Source organism: Pleurodeles waltl, chromosome 4_2 (genome assembly GCF_031143425.1).
Source record: "Pleurodeles waltl isolate 20211129_DDA chromosome 4_2, aPleWal1.hap1.20221129, whole genome shotgun sequence".
In the NCBI taxonomy this organism is placed as follows: Eukaryota; Metazoa; Chordata; class Amphibia; order Caudata; family Salamandridae; genus Pleurodeles; species Pleurodeles waltl.
In genome coordinates this window covers 402,311,181-402,335,750 of record NC_090443.1, presented here as the reverse complement: position 1 = coordinate 402,335,750, position 24,570 = coordinate 402,311,181, and the positions used below count along the sequence as shown (strand labels likewise).

General features: G+C 43.5%; 1 protein-coding gene across 1 annotated transcript in view; it reads right to left on the bottom strand.

The window, feature by feature from the left end:
* COP1 (COP1 E3 ubiquitin ligase) overlaps positions 1-24,570 on the bottom strand; it is a 693,430-nt gene that overhangs the window by 389,831 nt on the left and 279,029 nt on the right. The window contains exons 13-14 of the mRNA XM_069231565.1: positions 23,186-23,294; positions 16,102-16,183 (exon numbers count right to left, since the gene is read on the bottom strand). Of these exons, the coding sequence (XP_069087666.1) occupies positions 16,102-16,183; positions 23,186-23,294 (191 nt within the window). The remainder of the gene's footprint in view (positions 1-16,101; positions 16,184-23,185; positions 23,295-24,570) is intronic.

Here is a 24,570-nt window from a genome sequence, read left to right as displayed (position 1 = left end):
CATGGTATGGAATGATCCGTCATTGTATAGTATGGGATGTCATTGTATAGTGTGGCATGGCATGGTATGGTATGGTACGGACTGTTATCGTATAGTATGGTATGATGTGACCTGTCACTGTATAGTATGGAATGGCTTGTCATTCTATAGTATAGTATGATAGTTTCTGTCATTTTAAATGTGGGCTGTCAATGTAAAGAGTAGTATGGTGTAGCAGCTCATTGTATAGTATAGTTTGGGGTGGCCTGTCATTATATAGTATGGTAGGGTTGGTCTTTGTAGAGTATAGTCTTGTCTGGCTTAGTACAGTATGGTATAAATATAGTGTGGCCTGCCATTGTATAGTATGATATGACGTGGAATGGTGTGGCCTGTCATTGTATGGTATGGCCTGTAATTTTATATTATATTACTGTAGGGCTTAGCACAGTATAGTATAGCATAAGCTGTCATTGTACAATATGGTGTGGCCTGTCATTGTATTGTATTGTATAGTATAGTATAGTATAGTATGGACAGGCATTGTAAGTATGGCTTTGTACTGTATGGCCTGTTATTGTGTAGTATAGAACTGTATGGTTGGTCATTGTATAGTATGGTATGGCATGTAATAGCCTGTCACTGTATTGTATGGTATGGGATGGTAAGACCTGCCTATGTACAGTATTGCCTGTCATGGAATGATATGGTCTGTCAGTACGGCATGGTATGCCTGTCACTGTATAGCATGGTGCAGTCTGTCATTGTATAGTCTGGTATGATATATTTCTTGTCGTTGCATATTATGGTCTGTGATTGTACATTATGGTATGGTCAGTCATTGAAAAGTATGGTCTGTCGATGTGTCGTATGATATGGTGTGACCTGTCATTGTATGGTATGTTATGAAATTGCTTAGTATGGTATGACCACATATTGTATGGTACGGCATGTCAACATATGGTGTTAACTCTGATTCTATGGTAATGGAGTGCCATACCATGCACGTCATTGTATGGTATGATATAGCTTGTTAGGGTTTAGGATAGTATGGTATGATCTGGCCTATCAATGTATATTGTGGTATGGCCCGTCACTGTACAGAAGGGTGTGGTATAGTTTGAGCTGTCATTGTAATCAATAGTATAGCGTGGCATGGAGTGGTCAGTCTTCTTCTTTAATACTTTATTCGGTACAAATATACCATAAGACATTTAATAAATACAGATATACATACTGCAAAGCAAATAAAACATTATTAATACAAGTTCCGAATTCCAAAAGCAGCGTGTATATAATTTAACATAGCCTCTATTGTCTCTGCATCTCCCAAATTGTGCAAATGTAAATAAGCGAGCTGGCTAGTTCTAATACTTTTAGCTAAAAGAACAGGATGTAAAAACCGTTTTCTTGGTATAATATAAAAATTACAAAAAAGTATAAAGTGCAATGTGCTTTGAGATGATTTTCCATCACAGCAACATAATGGAAGATTCTTAAACCATGTTCCATATGAAGGAAATGCTAGCAGGTAGTGCAATGTATTCAAGCGTTACCTGATAAGTAGAAACTTTTGGCGCTCAGAACTAATAATAACCAAGTATAACATCAATTGTAATTGCTGAGGCTGGGTCGTCTCCTTAATTTCTCGCTGAACATAAATTTAACTTCGGGTCCTGTATTTGCTGCCAATATATTTCCTTTACCTTTTTTATGTCCAGCTTTGTTATAAGATTCGGCTTAGAAAAGAACTCCCCTACTCCAAGGGAGAACAACAAAGAACGCACATATCTAAGCCAAGGTATATCCAATGATCTTGTTAACAAGAGGCAGTCCTGTATCACCATCCTACATAAATGGGCTTCCGGTTTCGCCCAGATTTTTAACCAGAGTAATACTGGTTGGAGCTTTATATAATCGGATACAGCCCTCAAGCCCACTTCATCATGACAGAACTTTACCGAAGTTGATTGCGGGACTGCTAATAACCCCCTTAAGAACTTATTTTCTACAACCTGGATACTTGATGAATCAGCATAACCCCAGACCCCTGCTCCAAATGTCGCGATAGAAAGACATTTGCTAGAAAATACAGTCATCATCTCTTTTATAGGTTTATGCCCCAATTTTTTTGAAAATCTAAAAACGGCATCTATAGCTCTTTGAAATTGTGTTAGATGTACATTTACTAAAAACTTCCAATTAAAATCAACATCAATAGGGACCCCCAAATACGTAAAATGTGCAACCTTGGATGTTTCTTCTCCCTCCAGAATATTTTTTTTTAGTTTTTGCTAGCTTTGGCCCACTCTTCATCACAAATGACTTTGATCTATTAATTTTAAGACCAAGATTTCCCATAAAAGCATTCAAAGCATTCAGTAGAATTTGAAAACCATTTGCTGTCCTTGAGATGAGTACCGCATCATCTGCATAAAGCAATATTGGAGTTGGGGAATTATTGATGCTTGGAAGATCCTTCCCCATCTCACAGAGAAATTTCTCTAGGCCATGTATATAAAGAAGAAAAAGAAAGGGGGCCAGCACACAGCCCTTCCTCACCCCTTTTAATGAAGAAAACTTCTCTGTTAATTCACCCTCCTGGGAGTAACGGACTCGTGCTGAGCTACATGCATGGAGTCTGCTGAGTAGGACAGTTATATCCTTGTCCACCCCCATTTTTGACATGACCATCCACAATTTCTCACGATTAACTGTGTTGAAAGCACATGATAAATCCATAAATGCTAAATGCACACACCCTTTTTTGACTTTCGTATATTTCTGTACTATCAAATTGAGTGTTTGTTCAACTGTACCCAGCCCTGGTCGAAACCCAAATTGCACTTCTGAGAGGCAATTAGTCTCCATTGCCCAATTTTCCAGCTTATTTAGGATCACTCGGCCTAAAATCTTTACAGAGCTGTCCAAAAGAGAGATTGGTCGATAATATAAGGGGTCTGCGATATCCCCCTTTTTAAAAATCGGGACAATGATCGCCTCTCTCCAAGTATCTACTAATGGGCCTGTCATAGCAGATCTCAAGACATTAGTAAGCGATAGAGCCCAAAAATCTGGTAGCGCTTTATATAAATCGACTGGGATCCTGTCTGGGCCGGGAGCTTTCTCCGATGGACAATATAAAATAGCCTGTAGGTGATGTAAAACAGGCTATTTTAGATTGTCCATCGGAGTGGTCAGTCACTGTATAGCTTGGTAAGGTTTGTAAAGGCCCGTGCTATGCAGTATGGAATGGAATATCATGGTATTGCACTGTAAGACCTCTCATTGTATATTATAGAATAGCATGGAATTGCCTGTCATTGTATAGGATGGTATGGTAGGGTATGGCCTGTCATGGTATGGTACAGCCTGTCTTTATCACGTATGCTATGGTGCAGCCTAGGCTTGTCAATGTATAGGTTGGTATGGCATTTCCTGTGATTGTACAGTATGGTATGGTATAGCCTGTCAATATATGGTATGCCATGATACGGTATTGTATGTCATTGTATAATATGGCTTTTCATTGTAAAGTATAGTTTGGCCTGTTATTGTTTAGTATGGTGTGGCCTGTAATTCTATAGTACGCTCTTTAATTGCCTATTGTGGTATGGTCTGACCGGTCTTTGTAAAGTATGGATTGGTACGGCTTGTCATTGTATGGTATGGCACGGTCTGACATTGTACAGTATGGTATAGTAGGGCATAGTATGGTAAAGCCTGTCATTGTATTGCATTGTATGGGATGGTATGGCTTGTCATTGTTATGGTATGGAATTGTATGAGGCATGGTGTGGTAATATACAGTATGGCATGTCTTTTCGCTGTATATTTTGGTATGGCCGGTCTTTGTATAGTATGGTATGGTATGTCATTGTATACTACGATATGGAATTGTATGGCCTGTCAATATATAGTATGGGCTGGGATGGCATGGCATGTCATTGTACATTTTAATTAGTATGGTATTTCCTGTCATTTTATAGTAAGGTATAGCCTGTAAAAGTATAGTATGTTATGGCCTGTCATTGTACACTATGGGATGGTATGCCATTGTGAAGTATGGTAATGTATGGTATGGCCTCTCATTGTATAAAATATATGGTTTGTCACTGCATAGCATTATATGGCCTATAATTGTACAGTATGGTAAGGAATGGACCGTCATCGTATGGTTTGCTATGGTATGTCTCTCATTGTATAGTAGACGGTATAGTATGTCAATGCATAGTATTGTGTGATATGACTTATCATTGCATAGTGTGGTATGGTATGGTATTGTTTGGCCTGCCATTGTATAATACAGTAGGATATGTGATGGGCCCTCACTGTATCTTAGGACAAGTTACTTACCTTTGGTAACAGCTTATCTGGTACAGACTATATCGAGTTGCAAATTCCTTAGCTTGGAATTTCCTCCAGGCATCAGTCTGTATCCAGAGATTTTTCTTGACCAGCACTCCTGTGCTCCATTAGGTGGCATCGATCGACTCTGCATCTGTCCGTGTCGTCTGCACCGGATATGACTTTGCAGGTCCTATATAGGCACCACGCCGGCGAGCTGTTGTCAGTTTCTTTTCAGGACTTTCCACACCAAAAGCGCAGAGCCATGAACAGCACTGACCACTGGTGCGACAAAACTAAGGCCCTGAAAGGGAAGTCCTTGTCCTTAGAAATCAGTTCACAGAGTGGGTAGGATGAGTGGGTCGGTAAGAAATCTGTAACTAGGTATTGTCTCTACCAAGTAAGCTGTTACCGAAGGTAAGTAACTTGTCCATCTAATAGAAGCATTAAGAAGCAATTCCTTACCTTAGAACAGATACCCAAGCAATACCATCCCCGGAGATGGTTCTGCGAACTAAGATCGTACTAGAAAGTCCTGCATGGCTGAATGGACAAAGTATCTATCCCTAAGGACCTAACCGTCCAGGGAGTAATCTTTGGTGAACATGTGCAAGGACGCTCACATTGCCACCTGACAAATGTCAGACTGTAACTCTGCATGGTAACGCAGTGGTCGCAGCTGTCGCTCTGGTAGAATGAGCACACAAACCTTCATGTGGTTGCTACTTGGCCAATGTGTAGCAGATTTTAATGCAGGGTACGACCCATTGGGAGATGGTTCGCATCTGCACTGCCCGACCTTTCTTCGCACTTACATAACCGAGAGACTTGATCACCCACCCGAACCCTTTGTACAAGCAAGTTAAAACACCAATGCTCTTTTTGGGTCCAGGTGGTGGATTCTCTCCTCTTCCTCAAAAGGATGTAGGGGTGCATAAAATGTAGGCAAGGTGAATAGATTGGCCTACATGAAAGGGCGTGACCACTTTTGGCAAAAAGGAAGCCCTAGTGAAAAGCACCACTTTGTTAGGCTAGATGGAAAGATAGGGTGGCTTAGATGACAAATGCCTGCAGCTCACTCACCCTGCAGGCAGATGTAATAGCCACAAGGAAGGCTGTTTCTAAGATGATAAGCCTGAGAGGACAATTGTGGAAAGACTCAAAAGGAGTGCACATTAGGAATCTCAGAACCAAATTCAAATCCTATTGGGGTATAATAAATGGGGATGTGGAAAATATATGAGTAAGGCCTTTAAGGAACCTATTTACAATAGGAGACTTAAGGAAGGTTGATCAGGCAACTGCAAAAAAAAGCAGAAATGGCAGATAGATAACCTTTGAGAGTGCCCAGAGCAGGGCCCTACTGGGCCATAGAAATGATAAACAACAAACCCTCAGTGAGAGGGTCAGAGAAACTTGTCTGTGCACCAAGCCACAAACTTATTCCAGCAACCAGTGTATACCGCGTTGGTGGAGGGATCCCTGGCTACCAAGATGATGTTACAGACTTCAGGCAGAAGGTCAAAAGCTGTCAACAGTTGACACTCAATCTCCACACAAGAAAGCAGAGGCTGGACAGATTATGAAGGAGAACCATCCCCTGTTACCTTGATAGAAGATCCTCCCGAAGGGACAATTTGACTGGAGGATCGATGGCCATGCTCAGTAGCTCGGGATACCAGACTCTCCATGCCCAGTCCAGAGCCACAAGAATCACTTGGGCCCAGTCGTTTTTGAACTTCTTGAGAACTCTGGGAAGAAGCGGTATAGGCGGAAAGGCGTACAGGAGGCCTGAGCTTCACTTGAAATGAAAAGCATTGCCGAGCAATTACCACCTTGGAAACTCCAACGCACAACACTGCTGACATTGTACGTTCTCTGCTGAGGCCAACAGATCTAACAAAGGCTCTCCCCAATGCTGAAAGAGACCTTGTGCCACCTCTGGATAGAGACTCCATTCATGATTGACTAAGCATTGTCAGCGGAGTACGTCTTATTTGGCGTTCAGAGAGCCCGCCAGATGTTGAACCACCAGGGACATACCCTGTTGTTCCAGCCATGTCCAGAGGCACAGAGCCTCCTGACAAAGGGTCCAAGACCCAACCCCGCCCTGCTTGTTACAGTACCACATGAGGGTGGTGTTGTCCGTGAACACCTGCATAACCTTCCCCTTGAGAGAGGGAAAAATGCTTTCAATGCTAGCCTGATCACCAGGAGCTCCAACAGGTTTTTGTGGAGTCCGGGCTCCGCCAGAGACCAGATGCCTCTGATCTCTGCTTCTCCAGATGGACGCCCCAGCCCAGAAGTGATGCATCTGTCAGTACTGTCAGCTCTGGTTGGGGAAGGGCGAGGGGTCTGCTTCTGACCCAATCATGTTACTTTAGCCACCACTACAGATCTCGTGCAGTTCCCTCCAAGATCTGGACCATGTCGGAGAGATTTACCTGATGCTGCGTCCACTGGAACTTCGGGTTCCACTGCAGAGCCGGCATATGCCATCTGGCATGATTCACCAGCAGGATGCCCAGCAGCCTCAGAGTCATTCTCACCAAAATCCAGGATAGAGGCTGAAACATCGGTATCATACCCTGAATGCCATGGACTCGACGCTCAGGAGGAGCACAGTGAACTGAAAGTGCTTGGGGGCCTACCGTAAACGGCAAGTAACATTTGTGGGTAGGCAGGACAGAAAATTTAAATAGGCGTCCTGCAAGCCCAACACTAACATCCAGTCTCCTAGGTCCTGGGCAGCGAGAACCTGGGCCAGATTGAGCATTGTGAACTTCTCCTTCCCGAGGAAGAGATTGAGGGACAGGGAGATTTGGGCAGATATGCCAGACCACTGGCTCCCTCATCCACAAGGTCGTTGGATCCCACGTCCCAGGCCATGCTAAGGCTGAGCTGCATGCACTGGACGGTGGCCGGACAGGAATGGCCGTGGCATGGCGACCCTTATGTAGCCAGGAAAGGGGTGAAATGCAGACTAAGGGGGGGGCGACGGACAGCCGCGTGGCCAAAGAATCTAGTGGTAGCACAAGAATGCTTGAAGCGCCAAACCACCGAGTCTGCTTTTTCTCTAACGAGACAGGTGACATCAAAGGGCATGTCCATAAGATTGGCTTGGACATCTGCCGTAGAGCCAGACATCCTCAACTAGGTGTGGTGCCTAAGGGCCACTGTTGATGCAACTTCTCTGCCCAGTGAGTTAGTCGTGTCCAGTCCATATCAGATCGTGAACTTTGCTGCATCGCTTTCATCAGCAACTGCTTGGGAAAGTACAGCCCAGGCCTCCCCTGGGACCTGTGACAGCACTTGTGTAACTGTATCCTACAGGGTGTGGGAATAACAGGGCATGCAGTGTTCATGGACCACAATGCCAGGCTGGTGGAACAAAACATCTTCTTCCCCAGTGTGTCCAGCGTCTTGGATTCCCTTTCCAGGGGTGCAGAAGGGAATGCATCCTGAGAAGTGAAGGACTGCTTCTGACCCAATCATGTTACTTTAGCCACCACTACAGATCTCGTGCAGTTCCCTCCAAGATCTGGACCATGTCGGAGAGATTTACCTGATGCTGAGTCCACTGGAACTTCGGGTTCCACTGCAGAGTCGGCATTTGCCATCTGGCATGATTCACCAGCCGGATGCAGGAGGCCCAGCAGCCTCAGAGTCATTCTCACCAAAATCCAGGATAGAGGCTGAAACATCGGTATCATACCCTGAATGCCATGGACTCGACGCTCAGGAGGAGCACAGTGAACTAAAAGTGCTTGGGGGCCTACCATAAACGGCAAGTAACATTTGTGGGTAGGCAGGACAGAAAATTTAAATAGGCGTCCTGCAAGCCCAACACTAACATCCAGTCTCCTAGGTCCTGGGCAGCAAGAACCTGGGCCAGATTGAGCATTGTGAACTTCTCCTTCCCGAGGAAGAGATTGAGGGACAGGGAGATTTGGGCAGATATGCCAGACCACTGGCTCCTTCATCCACAAGGTCGTTGGATCCCACGTCCCAGGCCATGTTAAGGCTGAGCAGCATGCACTGGACGGTGGCCGGACAGGAATGGGCGTGGCATGGCGACCCTAATGTAGCCAGGAAAGGGGTGAAATGCAGACTAAGGGGGGGCGACGGACAGCCGCGTGGCCAAAGAATCTAGTGGTAGCACAAGAATGCTTGAAGCGCCCAACCACTGAGTCTGCTTTTTCTCCAACGAGACAGGTGACATCAAAGGGAATGTCCATAAGATTGGCTTGGACATCTGCCGTACAGCCAGACATCCTCAACTAGGTGTGGTGCCTAAGGGCCACTGTTGATGCAACTTCTCTGCCCAGTGAGTTAGTCGTGTCCAGTCCACATCGGATCGTGAACTTTGCTGCATCGCTTTCATCAGCAACTGCTTGGGAAAGTACAGCCCAGGCCTCCCCTGGGACCTGTGACAGCACTTGTGTAACTGTATCCTACAGGGTGTGGGAATAACAGGGCATGCAGTGTTCATGGACCACAATGCCAGGCTGGTGGAACAAAACATCTTCTTCCCCAGTGTGTCCAGCGTCTTGGATTCCCTTTCCAGGGGTGCAGAAGGGAATGCATCCTGAGAAGTGAAGGACTGGATAACCAAGCTCTCAGTGGTGGGGTGTTGCGTAAGGAAACTCGGGTCACCCGGAGCAGGGTGATGCAGTGGGCAATTGTCTTGTTCACAGGAGGCCCTGTGCTGAGTTTGTACCTGGTACCCAGTAGGACATCTGTAGGGGATTCACTGAAAGGGGGAAGGGGTTCATAGTATGAAGCTCCAGGCTGAAACACCTTTGTAAGGAGGTTACTCCTGACTGCCACCAAAGGCAGTACAAGTCCAGGATCTCAGCTGCTCTAAGTACTACCATAGAGTATGAAGCACCCTCTGTCCATAGCCCAGGTAGGAAGAGAAAGCATGACAGTATCTGGGGACATGTCTAGTCCAATGACTTCACCCAAGTCTGCACGCCAGTCCAAGGGGTCTTGGAGCTGGTATTCTAAAGGGTCCAATGACCCCGCCCATTCCTCACCGTATCCTAGCCCATAGGAAACGGACTCAGGATCCGACATAGGAGGCACGGCTCCCGTCGACACCAGAGTCTGCATTGTACGCCATCCACGTGGCTCTGTGTCAGAGTCCGCAATGAGTATGGGGATGTCGGCGTTGAGAGCGGCATCTGAGAAGGTCATGATGGTTCGACTGACGCCGTCCTAGATCCAAGCATGAATCCATAGGTGTCTGTCAGCGCCAAAGTGCCGGCTCCAAATCTGAAGAGGCCTCTTCCGACTCCACAGGGTCCAAAGGCGCTCCAGTGGTGTCAGACCGCCCAAAAAAGAGGCGCATGGCTTCATAAAACTCTTTTAGCTGGGCAGGGGTCGCTCCGGCTCCAGGAAACTCGGGGAAGACGCGAAGTCAGCCAGAAGCAGGCTCCACAAATGGAGGCCTACAATGACTTTGCTCCAGCATCTCGTCGGCTGATGGACGGGGTGAAGTCAAAGGTTTCACTTTCTTCGACTTCTTATGTTTCTTGACTTACCCTATCGTCCCGAGGACTTTGAGTGGATGATGACGAAGGAGGACTCCCCAACTGCTTCCAGGACCTTCATCTCAACAGGAATCTTAACTTACGCAGAGTAGAGCGTCGGGCCACCATCATCATCAGGGACCGCTACCTCAAAGCCTTCGGAGGCATGGCCTGACACTCAGAGTAGGACTTCAGGTCGTGGTCACGCTCCAAACACCAAAGGCACAAGAGGTGCAGATCCATCTCCAAGAGTGGTCGATGGCAGGATCCATGAGGCTTGAACCCAGTATTTTTAGATGAAATCCTCAACACACCAGGAGCTGTACAACTTAAAAAACAAACAAAAAAACAAAGTTGAAAAAGGCCAGTCAAAAACTTACTATGGGGTAACTCCCTTCAGATCATCGCTGACTGGTGCAGAAAAAAAAGACGGACGTCAGCGTGCCAAAGTGGCACCTATATAGAACCCGGAACGTCGTGTCTGGTGCGGATGGCGCCGACGACAAACGCAGAGCTGATTGACGCCACTTAACAGCGTGCAGGTGTACTGCTTGAGAAAAATCTCTGGATCCAGACTGACGCCTGAGGGAAATTCTATGGTAAGTTCTTCTGCAACTAGATGTGTCTATCAGATTGCTATAAAATGGCCTGTCAATGTGTACTGTAGTATGGTATGTCTGGTCTCTGTATCGTATGGAATGGCGTGACTGTTCATTGTATGGTATGCCAAGGCCTGTCACTGTAGAGTATGGTATGGTGTGAACTGTCATTGTACAGTATGATACAGCCTGTAATTACATAGTATGATATGGCCTGTCATTATATAGTATGGTATGGTCATCCAATGTATAGTATGATTTGAAAATCTATGTTACAATGTACATATTAACCAACGGGAGAGAGCGCAGTTGGAGTGGCAAAAAGTTTTTTTTGCAATATGCTATTTTCACACTAGAATGTAGTATCATCCAGTCCACAAATGTGCAAACCTAAACCACTTTAAAATATACGGTTTTATACATAAAACACTAATCCCATAAATCATGAAACATAGCTAAAATGTGTGGTGTGGTATTTCCGGACACTGTATAGGATATGTTAATGTATAGTATGATATGGTACGTAGGTCATGTCATTGTTTAGTATGGTATGGCCTGCCCTATAGCATGTTATTCTATGTTATGGGTTGTTATTGTATAATATGGTAAAGCCTGCAATTCGGTAGGTTATTATGGTATGGCTGGTCATTGTGTAGTATGGTGTGACCTTCCGCTGTATATTATGGTATGATCTGTCATTGTACAGTATGGTATGCTATGTTATAGCCTGACATTGGGTAGTATAGTATGAACGTGTATGGTATGGACGTTCACTATTTAGTATGATATGTCTTTGTATAGTATGGTAAAATAAGTTATTCTATAGTATGGAACAGTAAAACCTGTCATTCTATACTATATGATCTCTCATTGCATATTGTGGGATGGTATGGCCTGTCATGGTATGATCCGGTCTGTCACTGTATAGTACGGTCTGTCACTGTATAGTATGGAATGGTATGGTATTGTATGGCCTATTATTACAAGGTATGGCATGGCCTGTCATTGCTTAATATGATAGGGGACGGCCTGCCATTACATAGTATGGTATGGTATGGTAAGGCCTGTCACTGTGTAATATAATATGCTTTGGAGTGGCCTGTCACTGAATAGCATGGTATGGTCTGTTAATGCGCAGTATAGTATGGCATTTCCTGTCATTGTGCAATATGACCTGTCATTGTACAATATGGCATGGCCAGTCACTGCATAGTCTGGTATAGTATGGTCTGTCATTGTATGGTATGGGATGGTGTAGTATGGCCCGTCACTGTATAGTATGCTATGGCCAGTCACTGTGTAATATGGTATGATCGGTCATTGGATAGTGTGGCATGACCTGTCCTTGTACTGTATGGTATGGTTCCATATGCTTTGACATTGTTTAGTATAGTATGAACTTTTATTGTATGGCATGGCATGGCCTGTCATTGTATAGTATGGTATGGTATGGCCTGTCAATGTATAATGTAGTACGGCCTATAGTTGTACAGTACTGTGTGGTATGGCCTGTCAATGTATAGTGTGGTATGGCCAATCAGTACACAGTATGGAACTGTACGGTGTGGTATGGCCTATCTTTGTATATTATGGAAAGGAATGGCCTGTCATTCTATAGTATGGTATTATATGTCATTGTTTCGCATGGTATGATATGGCCTCTCATTGTATACAATGCAATAGTCTGCCATTGTACAATATGATCGGTCATTCTACAGTATGGTATGATATGACCTATATTTGTATCATATAGCATGGTATAGTATGGCATGTCGGTGCACAGTATGGTATGCCATGTCATTGTATAGTATGATATGGCCTGTCATCATATAGTATGAAGGGTATATTATGGCCCATCACTGCATAGCATGGTATGGTTTGGTGTGGCCCCTCATTGTATACTATGGTATAGCCTATCATTGTATGTTATGGAATGGTATGGGGTGTCACTGTATAGTATGATATGCCATGTGATTGTATAGTATGGAATGTCCTGTCATCGTATAGTATGGTAGGGTATGTTACAGCTCATCATTGTATAGTATGGTGTGGCCTGCCATTGCCTACTATGCAACATGATGACTTGTTATTGTATGGCATAGTATTACCATTGTCATTGTATAGTACAGTATGTAATGGAGTGGTATGGCCTGTCATTGAATAGTATGGTATGCCACAATATGGGTTGTTGTTGTATGGTACTGTTTTGTATTCGACATTATGATGTAGTACGGCCTGTCATTGCATAATATGGTAAGGGATGGTCTATCACTACATAATATGGTAAGGGATGATCTGTCCTTGTAAAGTATGGATTGGTACGGATAATTTTATAGAATAATATGACCTCTCATTATGTACCATGGTATGGTCTGTCATTGTATGGTATTGCCTGTCATTGTATTGTATGTTATGGTATTGTCGGTCACTGTATTGTATTGTATGGTATGGTATGGCCTGTCATTGTATAGTATCATATGGCAAGTTATGTCATTGTATAATATGGTATGGCTTGTCATCGTATGGTACAGTACATAATGGCCTGTTATTGTATGGTATGGTGTGACCTCTTATTGTGTACTATGGTATGCATGTCAATGTATAATACAGAATGGTAAGGCTTGTCACACTATGTTATGGTATGGCTGTCATTGTATATCTAGGATGGTATGGTATTTTTTGGGCTGTCATGGTGTGCAATGGCCTGCCATTTTATGGTATGGTCTCTCATTGTGTACTATAGTTTGGCATGGTATGGTATCAAATGACACTGGGTAGTATGGGATGGTTTGACCGTCATTGTAGTCATTGTATCATATAGTATGCTATTGGAAGGCATGGAATGGCCTGCCATTTTATGGTATGGTCTCTCATTGTGTACTATAGTTTGACATGGTATGGTATCAAATGTCACTGGGTAGTATGGGATGGTTTGACCGTCATTGTAGTCATTGTATCATATAGTATGCTATTGGAAGGCATGGAATGGCCGGTCATTGGATAGTAAGGTATGTCATTTTCTGTAGTATGGTATGGCCTGTCAATGCACAGAGCAGTATAGTGTGGTATATCATTGTATGTTATGGTATGTAATGGCTTACCATTGTATGCATTTCATTGTATTGGTGTGGTATGGCATTTCATTGTATAGGAAGCTATGTTATGGTTTGTCAGTGCATAGCATAGTATAGTATGGCATGGCCTATTATTGTACAGTATAGCATGGTCAGTTTTGTGGAGTATAGTCTGGTTTGTCATATAATATGGTATAGCCTGCCACTGTGTAGTATGGACTAGTGTGGTATGACCTGTCATTGTATGTATGGTATGAACTGTCATTGTATAGCATGTTACTGTAGGACCTGGCATTGTACAGTATGGTATGGCCCGTCATTGTATAGTATGGTATGTTCTGGCCCAACATTGCAAAGTCTGGTATAGTATTGTACAGTATGGCCTCTCATTGTGTTGTATAGGAAGGTACGGCCTGTCATTGTATAGTATGGTATTGCCTGTCACTGTATAGTATGGGCTGTAATGGAATGGTCCGGTCTGTCATGTATAGTATAGTATGGCATGATATGACCTGTCATTTTATAGCATGGTACTGCTTTTAATTGTATGGTATGATCTATCTTTGCATAGTGTGGTATGGCCTGTTACTGTACAATATGGTATGGCATGAACTGTCAAAGTACAGGATGGTGAGGTTTGGTCCGTCATTTTATAGTGTGGCATGGTGAGGTATGTATGGTATATGTATGTGATATCTATGTATATGATGTGGTATGTTATGGTCTGTAGTTGAACAGTTTGTGTGGCATGATATGCCCATCATTGTATAGTATGTCTTTTTATGGCCTGTGATTTAATAGTATGGCCTGTCAATTTAAAGTATGGTATGGTATGGTATGGCTTGTCATTGTATAATATGCCGTGGCCTGTCAAAGTTTATTATGATATGGCCTGATTGTATAGTATGGTAATCTTCATTACAACTGAAACATTAAGCTATGGGAGAAAACACAGTAGATGCAGCCAAAGAAGCAAAAAAAAGCACTTTAATAATATATTGTATTTTAACACTAGAATGTTATACTCAACCAGTAATTGTGCATACATAAACCAATTTAAAAAACAATTTTTTTTGCATAAAACATTTAACATACCAAAGACATTCTACAAATCATGAAACACGTACCAAAATAGTACTTTTTTACACACTAAATTTGTGACTCCTTAACAGCTATAGAACAAAGCCATTAATGTATTTTGAGATCAAAGAGGAAAGAGGATGAAAAGTACAAGGGAACTAACATGGGAAACAACCAGCAAAAGTAACAGTGCAAAGCAAAAGCAAAACCAGGAGCAAAACACATATACTCTTACAAAGTGCTGCAAGTAGAAGAAAAATAATATGCTGCAACAGAAAGTAGAAGCACACTCCCATAGAAAGGAAGCAGTACTTGGTCCGTGCTCCAGGATCGGGGGAAACACAGAAACAGAAAATTAAGCCAAAGCTGAAACCATAGTGCGCTGATCTAACAGGAGTCATCAAATAAGATTGACAATAAAGGCAATGAATAGTAAGCAATGAGCAGGCTATAAGGAACATATGTACAAAAACATTTCTGATGTCGAAAATAGGGACGTTTCCAATCACAAAAAATATTTCGCATGTGTAAAAAGCACAAACTGCGATTCAGTAACGTGATATCAAATTGTAATTTGTGTTCAGCAATTCGGTATTTGGAAGAGGCTTGTTTAGAGTGTCTATTAGAGTGTCTATTCCAAATACTGAATTGCAATGCAATGTATAATTTTTTGCGATCAAATTACAGTCCCAAAACTTTAATTTTTTACCAACACCTCAACGTTGGAGGTACCCATTTGCAATTGGGAAGGGTTTCACTGGAACCTGTTCCACTTTGTGAATGTTGAAACAAATATTTTTTGCCTTAAAAAAAAAATCAAACATAGATGTTTAATTTTATTTTTTGAAAAGCATACCGATTTCCCTTCAGAAAAAGCGGTTGTATTTAAAAAACAAAACAAAAAAAATGCTTTATTTAAAAGGAATCAGAGGCCTGGTGGTCTCTTGTTCCCAGCAGGCCAACCTCCCTGTAATGGTTGCAATTCCTAATGGGCCGCAAACTGCGACCTACCTCATTAATATTCATGAGGGAGGTTGATTTGCGACCAATTAGGAATCGCTATTTCAGACTTGAACGAAAACGTGCATTAGGAATTACGTTTAGGTAAGAATCGCCATTTAAGAAATCGCAATCCCTATATTTTTTTTTTTTTACATATGTCCCAAGGCCCCTGTATGTAAACAAAATGTCTCACAAGCGACAGGTGATACCTAAAAAGGTAGAGCTACACTCAGCAGCAGTAGATGTGAGCCATCTACAGCGTGCCTGGTCATCTGTGAACTGATGAACACTAAGGGAGCAGGTGAAAGTGCATAGAAAGGGGACTTTCTTTTATAGTGTTCTACTGAGGAAAATAGCGCTGTTATTTTTGCTTGAGTTCTATAATTTTAAGTTGTCTGCTCGAACTTGTTATTTTAAAAGTTTAAGCATTGACCTTAGCTTAATTGTCTTTATTGCAGGAAATAAAACAAAGCACTATAGACGTACCTTTGGCATCGTCAGACCCGGAAGCCAGAAGTTTGGGGTCCATCAAGTTGAAATCGACACTCCAACACCTTTTCTCGTGCTCCTTTTAAAAAAAATTTAACACGTTAAAATGGGCTTCCTTACTTTAAGGCTGGACAACTCCATCAATAATGTACAAGATATAAACGGGGGTCACATAAAACAGGGTAATATGTAAAGTAAAAAAAAATGTAAACAGATAAACGCATCTCCATTTTGGCTCCAGCCCAATAAAATTAGCCTGAGCACCAATACCTTTCAGAAAAGGAACATTTGGTGCAAAAGTAGTACTAGAGACAACATCATCAGAAGAATGAAGGCTACTTGGAGACTGGCCAGAGGCAAAGTGTCAAAATGGTGAATAGGTTAAACAAGTTCAAAATGTTGTTCAGTGCAGTAATTCCGGTATTCTGTCTATCAATTAGCGCTTTCCGTCTTTCTTACACGCAATATATCTTTAGTTGCAGGGGGAAGGGAATGGAGGAATAATAGCTCCAGGGAAATTCTTCAAAATTGCTGGGCACCGATGGTATGAACTCTCTGATCTTAATGTAGGAGAGAGGTGGCAGCACATAATCGCCCACTTTGGAATATTATCACCAATTAAGACTCTGAGAGTTACAGGCAACCAATTCAGCCAAAACTATTGATCTACGAGTTACGGTCAGACTGAATATCTATTCTAGAGCTTTAGACAAACAGGTATTCTTTAGAGAACGCAAAGAGCATAGTAGCTTTTACTGCGTTACAAATCACCTCAATACACACATGCCTTTCTAAGGCTGCTGGCCTAACACAACGAGCAGGCATCTCTTCTGGAGAGCAGCATGTTAGCCTGGTGCAGGTATATCTTCTGGAGAGCAGCATCCTAGCCTGAACCACCAAAGTACCAAGTGAGCAGTAGTCAGTCCATATCACAAAGGCAAGGCCAGCGTTTTAGTAATTTATTTCCTACAGTTGAATAATCTGTTGCAGGGTACGAAAGGACTGTCAGTAAACTGGTATTACCAAAGAGTTTCGGTCTCTGAGGACAAAGTTAAACCCTAGGCACTCACTGGATCTCTTTGTATTGGAAGATATAAGGAAACTTTATTGGATGTTGTGGTCCAATCAGGTGCCCAGGTTGCCAACATTTATTAAAGTGTTGCTTGAGATCGACAATCCATTATGCCTATTTGCCTTCACCAGTGTAGAATCCTTTATTTTGCTTTCTGGGCTTATTTTAGTCAGAGCACAACTTCTCTCCTGCAGGAATGTTCTGAGAGATAAAGATAATTATGACATAAGAGCTGTTGCTAGAGGTCAATGTCATTTGGTGATCAATAAAGGTTTCCATTTACAGTAGGCAACAGATAATTAAAAGGGGTTACAACACAGTAGGCTGTAGGGAAGAGGCTGGTTAGACTTCATAATGGTGTCGAATTGCTGTGTTTTGACAGTAATGCCACACACGTTTCCAAATGAACATTGCCAAATATACCAGTCAGTTCCTAGGACCAAATAAACAACACCTCTAGAAGGATTGACCTGACAAAGGAAGCCACCACACCGAAGTAGGTGCGCTGAAGCAAATGGCATAACTTCATACTGATGTGTTCTTCACAACCTGACATTGGAAACCAGTTAAAAAGTTTCCAGCCTCCAACTTCTAAAAAAATCTTTATTTGCGGTGGTTAAATCTGGCTCTCCTAATGACCCTTGCCCTCCGCGCATTCTTAAGTTAGTCCCAAATCTTATTTCCACTGCCTTGGAACCTGTTCTTTACAGGAAGGTTGTTTTCCTGAGACCTGGAAAGAATCGATTGTCATTCCATTAATTAAGAAACCAGGCAAGGATGCTTCAGACTTGTCCAATTTACGCCCAATCTCCCTTTTACCTACCTTAGCCAAGATTTTAGAAAGACATCTTAATACGGAATTGGCGGATTTTCTACAAGCCAATGGAAGGTTGGATCCTTCTCAACATGGATTCCGTCGTACCCATAGTACAGAAACAGCGCTTATATCTTTGGCAGATATGATCCGTAGAAGAGTAGATAAGGGGGAAGGCACCATTCTGGTCCTGTTGGACCTGTCTGCCGCCTTTGACACTATATCACCGCAACTTCTCATTCAACGTCTCTGTCAGGCAGAGGTAAGAGACAAGGCACTCCGTATTCTCAGGTCCTTTTTGACCAATAGATCCATTACGGTGTCTTGCGGTGACCATAGAGCTACACCTTTCCAACAGTCCTGCGGAGTCCCTTAGGGTTCTTCCCTCAGCCCATCCCTTTTCAATTTATATGTTGCACCTTTGGCCAGCTTGGTACGATCTTTTGGATTCCATATTGTGTCTTATGTTGATGATACGCAGCTGATTATCCCAGTCTCCCACAACTGGGAGGAAACGAGGGAAAGATTCCAGCTTTTTTTGACTGCTATTAACAGCTGGATGTCCTGTAATTGGCTTAAACTAAACGGTGACAAGACGGAAATTATTTGTTTCGGTCTGACAATAATCTCTGGAACGCCAGATGGTGGCCGGAGTCCTGCATGGGATGCCCAGTCCCGAGCACCTCAGCCAGAAATCTGGGTATGATATTTGACAGCTCCCTTTCCTTTGAGCAACAGGTCAACAAGACGACTAAAGTTTGCTATTAGGCCTTAAAAACTCTCAGAAGAATTTTTGGATGATGATTTTAAAGTGCCTGTAGTTCTGGCACTAATTATATCCAGACTAGACTACTGCAACGCCTTACCGTTAAATATCAGTAAATCCACCCTCCATAAACTCCAACTTATCCAAAATGGGGCGGCCCGCTTGATCCTTAATTTACCCCGATCCTCTTCAGCTAGTAGCAGCCTTAGACAGATTCACTGGTTGCCCATTGACAAAAGGATTAAGTTCAAATCCCTTTGCTTAACCTATAAGGCACTTCATGCCAAAGGATGAGACTACTTGAGCTCTGCCTTACAGCACTATCAACCATCCAGGACCCTTAGATCCTCACTCAGACATTTGATTGTGGTACCCCACTGCCATAGGTTAGGTGGGGGGGATAGAGCCTTCACGGTGGAGGCAGCAAGACTATGGAACTCCCTGCCCTCTCTGATTAGACAGACGGAGACATACATGACTTTCAGAAAAAAACTAAAAACATGGCTCTTTACCCAGTAGTTAGGGATTTCTTGTGGTTGGTCCCAGTCTCTATTTATCTTACGAAGACTAGCGCTTCGATGCTTTTTTGCCAAAACGCACTTTACAAAAATCCTACAATACAATACAATACAATACAATACAATGAGGTGTAGAAATATTTGAGGGGGGTGCCATGGGGCAGGGGTACTGTTCACAAGACAGTTAAACATGGTGAACATTTGTACTGTCAAGAACCTCAAACGACCAGCTGAGACATTCAGAGCTGGTCTCATAAGACACAAAGGCAACATCTTCGGATATGCTACTGCATCTTCAGGAGTCAACTCCGAAGATGCTAGAGTTGAAGATCTTCAATGGTTGTTTTATTTCTCATTGTCCTGCTTGGTGCTAAATTCGGGCTGAAAATACATTTTGGGATTCCAAGAAGAGGACTCTCAATAGACCAACAAAACTCAGGTCAGTCAGTGGGTGAACTTTCAGTCTTTGAAGAGAATGAGTTCTTTGTAAACAAAGAAAACTCACTCAATTAACAATTCAAACAGACCAAGAAGCTATACTAAAAATAGGCAGCCTTGTTCCAGGCGTCTTTTTTAATCTGATGTAAGCTTAGGGACCATTTAACTTCCACAAAAGAAATGAACAGCCAAAATGAAAAACACCCCTCTTTGTCCATTCTGAACATAAAAACTACAGACTACATCACAAAGAGTGTGTTATCTCCCATTGACTATTCAGAAAGAATGCAATGCCCACTGGGAGTGGCAGATCAAGTGCTGCAAAATGGTTGAAAGGGGACATCCTGGAGATAGGAAAACACCAAAATAAGTACAGACAGACAAGGTACTCTGAAATAGGGTCTCTGGTCCGTATTATATTTGGAGGGGCCTATTGAAAGCTTTGGTATTCCTGGGAGTGACCATCTATCCCAGTGTGTTCAATTGCTTGCAAAGTGAAGGAGCATGTAGTTCACCAAATGTGTATATAAAGGATTCCCCCATGCCACATGTGGTTGTTTCATGGTATTTGCTAACATCGCACAGTGGGACGTACGCCAGTGCTCTCTTTAGGGTGCGGTTTGTCCCGCTGTGATATCCAAGTCAGTCCCATTCATTGCTTCCTGACCCACATACCTTTTTTTTGTTTACATTTTGGAAATCTGTTTCTTTGGAACAGCAGCACTTTTTTAGGTCTCTGCTAGACAGCGCATGCGCTGTCTCGAAAAGACATGTTGTATTCAATATGTGGGCTTCAGCCCACGCATAGGCTTCCCATTTGCTGGCTCCAGTGTTGCTACCATATGCTTTCTCCCCATTTGTCCAGGGCATGCGTGCATCATGCCTCTTCCTGTGTTTAGCCCTCCCCAAGAGCATGGATCAATTATTACTATCCATCCACTGCTCCTATTTTAGAAACTGTTTCAGGAACTACTTTTTTCTAAGTTTTTGAGCACTTCATAGGAGTGCTCGTGTTTTCACTTGCTTCAAGCTCCGTTTCTTTAAACAGGCCTGTGCATCCTGCTCTTATCTCTTCACATTTGCTTTGCATTCAACGACCGAGATCAAATAACAGACACTGTTTTCCAAGGGTGCCTATTTACATTTCTTTCTCCGACTTCAGAATGAGTGGATTTTTTCTGTTAATGGCCCGGTGTTGCTTGCCCGTCCCCTAACCTGCTCCTGCTTCGCTGCTTGGCCCATCCCCCACCCCATTCCTCATCGCTGCTTGCCCCCTGTGTCCATCATTGCTTGCCTCGTCTTACTCCCCTCGTTGCTGCTTGTTTTTAATATTTTCTTTCTTCTGGCATTTCACCTGATCTACGCATTGTCCCTGGGTATTATCACCCTTGCCTTAACAGGTGGCATTGAACATACCCTCAGGATTTAGAAGGTACTTAAGTGTGGGTTGCGTCTTTGATAATTTTTCTAAAAGGTAGTCAATGTCTTCCTTGACAACAAGCAAATCACCTTTGTGATATGTGACTGCCTTATGTATGACTTTGTTGTATGTTGCAGTGTCAACTGGGGAAAGACTTGGCTGAATACAGATCCAGGTTTGTATTAACTGTGAAATCAACATTATATTCATCCCAAGGGTTTAGCCCTAGGCTCAAGGTCACAGGGTGTCTCACAGGGATTGGCAGGGTGGAGGGGGCTGTCCTGCCCCTTAGATGAGTAAGGTGATCCCCTCTTGGTGAGTTTGAATGAGGTCGACCATGAGGTGGTAGTAATGGAGGAAATGGTGGTAAAGGAGGAGGTTGAGCAGAGAGGGGGCAAAACCCCTCTTCCTTGTGGTCTCTTATGCTTTGGTGTGGAGGAGGCATTAAAAGTCAGAAGTCAATTTTCTCTTTCTTGGTAGAGTCTCCAGTGGCTTCAGAGGTGGCTTTGTGGAGTCCTTGCCTGTCTAAGGGTATACAAAGAGACACTTCTGTCAAGCATCGAACTCCTCTGCAGACATTGGATAGGTTGCTCTGAATCCTTCCTCAGTCCTGGCTGTTGACAGTATTTTCAAAGCCAACTGCATCTTCGGTGTCAAGGGAGTCTTCGACGAGGAGGTTGGTATTTGTGCCACTGTGCATTTCGGCCCTAAAGTTGGCTTCCGTGCCGGTGTAGGCTTTGGTGCAAGTGTTGAGGCCTCTGCTGGCTTCAAAGATGCTCAAAGTTTGTGTAGGATATTTGTGGTCGAAGAAGGGAGTGCTATCTACTCTTGAGTTTGGTGGGTGCCAACCAGGACACAAAGTCTGTGGTGGCCCAGCAGGCTGCTTAGAGTCTGGGCTCATTGCTAAACCCTCTCTGAGGTGATGTTCTGCCTATACGCGTGGCCACTGCATGGGCTGTGTGTGGGTACTGATCATACTCATGGTCAAAGTATTCTGTGGTTGCGAAGCATCAGGATGCTGCTTTTGATCTCAGTCAGAATTGGGGGAGCCTGCCAACATGCTGGACTGGATCAGTTGACCTCTGAGGGGCCGGTTTCTTCCTCCACTTCAATGCCGTGCTCCCTTAAATGTCAGGGATGTTGTTGGACTCTTGTCTCGGCATTCTACAGAGGGCCCACATGGCCCGCGTCAGTACTGAAGAATATTCTTCGTCCGGAAGATGAGGCAGGCCTGGCACATGGTGTTGATGTGCTCAGGGGAGAAACAAAGATTGCAGACTTGATGATGGTCGGTCCAGGGGAACTTGGAATGGCACTGGGTGCAGTATTGGGAGGGCATCCTTTCCATCACTGATCTTGCATTCTCATTGATGGTGTTGTCGAGACGAGGACCAGAGCACCCCAGGAGAGAGCCAAAGCCGTGGTAGTGAGGCATTAAGAGGAGCTCTGTCTTTAGTGTATGTCGAGTAGAGATGAAAACTGGGATCGAAGATCTGTCGTAGTGAGTTTTTCCGTCGGCATGGGACTCGAGCAATTGGGTAGGCCTCGTGGTAAAGCTCTATTTGGCACCAAACATGGAGACCGATCGGTATGCGCCCGAAGCCGATGGCAGAAAGAAAATGTTTTACAAGGGAGACGATGCCCATGCCCATTGCCAACTAAGGGAGATGTCCCTATACTTTGTCACTAGAAATACTTCTTTGAAGAAAAACAAGTTGCAAAGGTCTGAGCCCAACACCAAATGGAAGGAGAAGGCAAAGCATAGGTATCTGCAGCAGGTGCTACAAACAATATATATATTTCAGAAGGCGAAAAGGCAAAGTATGAAATAAGGAGGACAGTACTGGGAAAGGGGCAAACAAGAAGGATGTGTATTTGTAAAGTTTAACATGTCATCACAGCATGCTTCAGAGTGATGAGCAGAGAGGCAGGGTTAGAGTAAAAACAAAAAAACAAGACCGAAAAAGGTGAACAAAGAACAGCAAGGAGAAAGAAGAAGACCAAAGAGAAGAATGATAGAGAGGAATGACAGAAGTATCTGCTTGTACTTCACCTGATACACCTTTGATCTCTGCCCAGTGAACCCGTCCCAAAGGATGACTGTGCCTTCATAGTCACTGCTAGCTAAAAGGTTCTTGTGGTAACTGCTCCAGCTGATACAGCTACAAAAAAATAAATAAGCAATTTACCAGATGCAGATTAGTCCACAATACCTGTAAAAGCATCACTGGTGAAGAATACAGAGAGGTTAAGACATGTTCTTTGTGATCACAGTGCTTGTGTGCTACCCAAATGAGGAACAGGCACAATCCCCTCATTACTGTGCTGATGGGATACCTAATGAAAATGAGGTAGCTTCACTTTGCATGCTTCCTAGGAGATGCATCCTATGCTGGAGCAGCGCAATTCCTTTAAACTCTGGAGCTGCTGAGACACCATGCTGTGCAAGAACCCTTTCCCATGCACTCTGTGCAACGGAGATAATCTGAGGAGACTATGCATATTTCTTATTACACACAGTATTGGAGAGCTAGGTTGTGGTCACAGGGAACCTTTGTAATACCCACTTGCTGACCCACATGAGGATATTGCCTAGAGGTTTGAGACATAATTAGAAGCACTGCTGCAAATTAAAAGAGTTCCTAAAAATCACCTTACAGACTTCCAAGACACATTATAAACACTATTCTCCCGAGACACTCACTAATTATTTAGTCTGTCCCTTGTGTTGCTCAGGAGGACATCACAATTCATGAAGCAACAGCAAACAAACTAGCAGGTATAGTCATTTTATATTGACAGCAAATACGTTTTAAATATCTCAGAGTTCTACACCACTGCTGCCAAGATTATAGGACAAGTGGAGAACCAGCATAGTCAAGTCAACATTGATTTAGATTGAGCAGCTCAATTTTTAAACTGTTTCATTCGATCAAGTAAGGATAAGTAAAATAAGTTGGGTGAACAATGACGCCTGCTCCACTTTGGAATTCCAAATCCCTTCCACCCTACCCCGACCTTTAAAACCCTATTTCTCAGAACCAATGAGCCCAACAGGTAGGCATCGGTGGTGGGAGGCCTGCAGTGATTCTAAAAGCCCCTCTTCATAGAAGCAGATAGGTTAGGAGGAACCGAAACAGACTATGGTGCAGCACTAGTTGTGTTGGGAAAAAAATGAGGAGGCAGACAAGTGAGGGCCATGGGACAGCACAGAAACAATGGAGCACCTGGCATGCTAGGGCTGTAGTGCAGTATGAGGGAGGATCTGGCACATGACCTGTGCAGGAGTACAGGCGTCGACGGTGTGGTGTGTGGTTTCAGTGTAGCAAATGACTGATTTCTACCAAGTTGGTGGTTGGAAGCAGCCAAAGTGTTCTGCAAATACAACAAAAACTTGTACTGACGTACCACAGTGGGGGGGGGGGGGGGGGGGGGGCA